The sequence below is a fragment of the Electrophorus electricus genome, chromosome 24, assembly GCF_013358815.1.
Source record: "Electrophorus electricus isolate fEleEle1 chromosome 24, fEleEle1.pri, whole genome shotgun sequence".
Taxonomy (NCBI): Eukaryota; Metazoa; Chordata; class Actinopteri; order Gymnotiformes; family Gymnotidae; genus Electrophorus; species Electrophorus electricus.
In genome coordinates, this window is record NC_049558.1 from 11,847,445 (window position 1) to 11,849,944 (window position 2,500).

The 2,500-nt window shown below is 52.6% G+C and overlaps 1 protein-coding gene across 5 annotated transcripts in view; it reads right to left on the minus strand.

Annotated features, from left to right (window-relative positions):
* Positions 1-2,500, minus strand: part of hdac7a (histone deacetylase 7a) — a 62,722-nt gene that overhangs the window by 22,509 nt on the left and 37,713 nt on the right. For all 5 annotated transcript variants that reach the window (XM_035522559.1, XM_035522560.1, XM_035522561.1 and 2 more), the window contains 3 exons: positions 1,901-2,009; positions 1,586-1,680; positions 47-172 (listed from right to left, as the gene is read on the minus strand). In XM_035522559.1, coding sequence (XP_035378452.1) covers positions 47-172; positions 1,586-1,680; positions 1,901-2,009 — 330 coding nt within the window. The remainder of the gene's footprint in view (positions 1-46; positions 173-1,585; positions 1,681-1,900; positions 2,010-2,500) is intronic.

The following is a 2,500-nucleotide window of genomic DNA, read 5'->3' on the forward strand; positions in this document are numbered from 1 at the left end:
GTACGGCGCTCTGTGTGGCGTGTGTGATGGGGTATGGCTCACGTACCCAGTGGGTCAGCGCCACGGTGGTGCTTTACTGTGGGTGGGGCGCTCTCCTTACGCGTCAGGGGACTCTTCCGAGTGTGGAGATGTTTCTTCAGCTTGTGTTTCACCTTCAGGTTGGGCTCGGAGGCTGAGCACACACAAACACACACACACACACACACACACATCCTCAGCGTTAGTGCCTTAACACCGGACAGCACATAACTCTCCCATACGCGGGTCGGTTTCAGCCTGAATGCCGTGTGGCTGACATGTAAACAGGAACAGTTTCACCTCGTATTCGCCCTCTCGCCAGCGGTGGAGGGTTGGGGCGCGTGTGGAGGTGGAGGCTCATGGGGTAGGGGGGCCATGTGGAGGTGGGGGCTCAGGGGGCGTGTGTGGACGTGGGGGCTCAGGGGGGCATGTTTCTTACAAAATAAGAGTCACTACAGCATCATGACAAACCTGTCAGAAAAACTTGTGCGCGGTTTAAAGAGGAAACACAAGAACACAGACAGATGTGCCGACGTGGGGCTACTGGACCACCTGCATACGGATGTTTTCAATCCACCACAACCTACCCTTCTGCCCCCACCCATGACAACTAACCCCCCTCTGTACTGTAACCATAGCGACGAGGCACGACCTCTGCGGTCTGCCCTCAGCGCTTTCCTGGACACGCTGGTGCAGGAGGCAGAGTCTCATCGGCTCATCCCTGGCGCTCTGACCTCAGCGACGCCTCTGTTCTCTAGAAAGGTTGCTGCTTGGTAAATGTATAAATATGCGTCCCACTTCCTGTTAAACACCCGGCCGAGCTAAGGCTGGGGTAATCGCGGGTTGACGCGCGCGTGCTCAGCCTGGCTATAATTAGCCACCACACCACAGTGTGGAGAAAAACACACTAGACCTGTGCTGCAGAAGGCACTTGCAAAATGTTTCTTAGCATTTTTTTTTTTGCTGAATTGTAGGCAAGTCGGGAGTGAGTTTGAATCCTTAAGTTGAAGAAACGGGTCAACAATCCCAACACAAAAAACCATGTCACATGAACTAATGGGGAATCACACAAGTTTAGTCACAAAAACCATGAAAGGGACACACAGTAGGGGACAAGTTCCAGGATCTAGGAGACCGTGTTGGGTGGGGGTGTGATGGGAGACCGTGTTGGGTGGGGGTGTGATGGGAGACCGTGTTGGGTGGGGGTGTGATGGGAGACCGTGTTGGGTGGGGGTGTGATGGGAGGCCGTGTTGGGTGGATGTAGGCTGAGAGAAGGAGTAGTATCTGCTGGAGGACTGGGTGGAGTTTTAATCAGGCCATGATGTTGAGGCCAGGAATGTTCTGGCACTGTCTCAGTCAGGTGCTCAGGTAGACCAGTAATGTGTGTGTGAGTGTGTGTGTGTGTGTGTGTGAGTGTGTGTGAGTGTGTGTGTGTGTGTGTGAGTGTGTGTGTGAGTGTGTGTGAGTGTGTGTGTGTGTGTGTGTGTGAGTGTGAGTGTGAGTGTGTGTGTGAGTGTGTGTGTGTGAGTGTGTGTGAGTGTGTGAGTGTGTGTGTTAGAGACATACTTGCTCTTCGCAGCGGTCGGTCATCATCTCGGAGGGTCTGTGGTGGGGAGGAGAGGAGAGGCTGCACTGGACTGCTGGGATCTGGACCCAACTCCCTACACACACACACACACTCACACACACACACACACACACACACACACACACACACACACACACACACACACACACACACACACAAATAGCACAATTAGATAATAAGACTCCACAGAATGGGGTCTTATCGGGGTCTTTTTGGGCCAAGTGTTTTGTTGCTGAACTGATCGGGTCTAGTCTAAGCTCTCGTCCCGCACTCGTCCCACACACGTCCCGTACCTGTAGGGCACTGCCGGGATGCTCAGAGGACTTGGGCCGCTTTTCTGATTCCGTTTCTTCAGAATCACCTCCGCCAACTTCTGCTTCACCACAGAACTGGCCACGGCACCTGTCAATCAACACGGACGGCCACTGAGAGGACGTGTACACGTGACCGCTTAAAACAAGCTCAAATGCAAATGAGGATTTCCATATACATAACCAAATCACAACTACCAAACACGTGTATGCGTGTATTTACATATACATTTTCACTAACAGCACTGAGGTTCAGGGGAGGGGTTGTGAGGAGTAAATGCCAAGCATATTGAATCTGGGCCTCTTTCTTAGCAGCCTCTCCATCCCTCCGCTGCATCCATGCTGGGGTCACAGGGTCAGGGTCACAGGGTCAGGGTCAGGGTCAGCAGGGCCTGGGTCGTGCTCTGAATACACTCCAGCTGCCACGCTAGCCTGACATAAGACTGCCTGACACTAATGTGATTTCTTTACATTTCTTTAAATGATTTGGGAGTGAAAGGTCTTAAAGGTACATTCTATGCATGTTTACAGACTGCTGTCCGTCTTTGGTGGTGCACAGTTTACTAGTGTCCCTCCACGCTG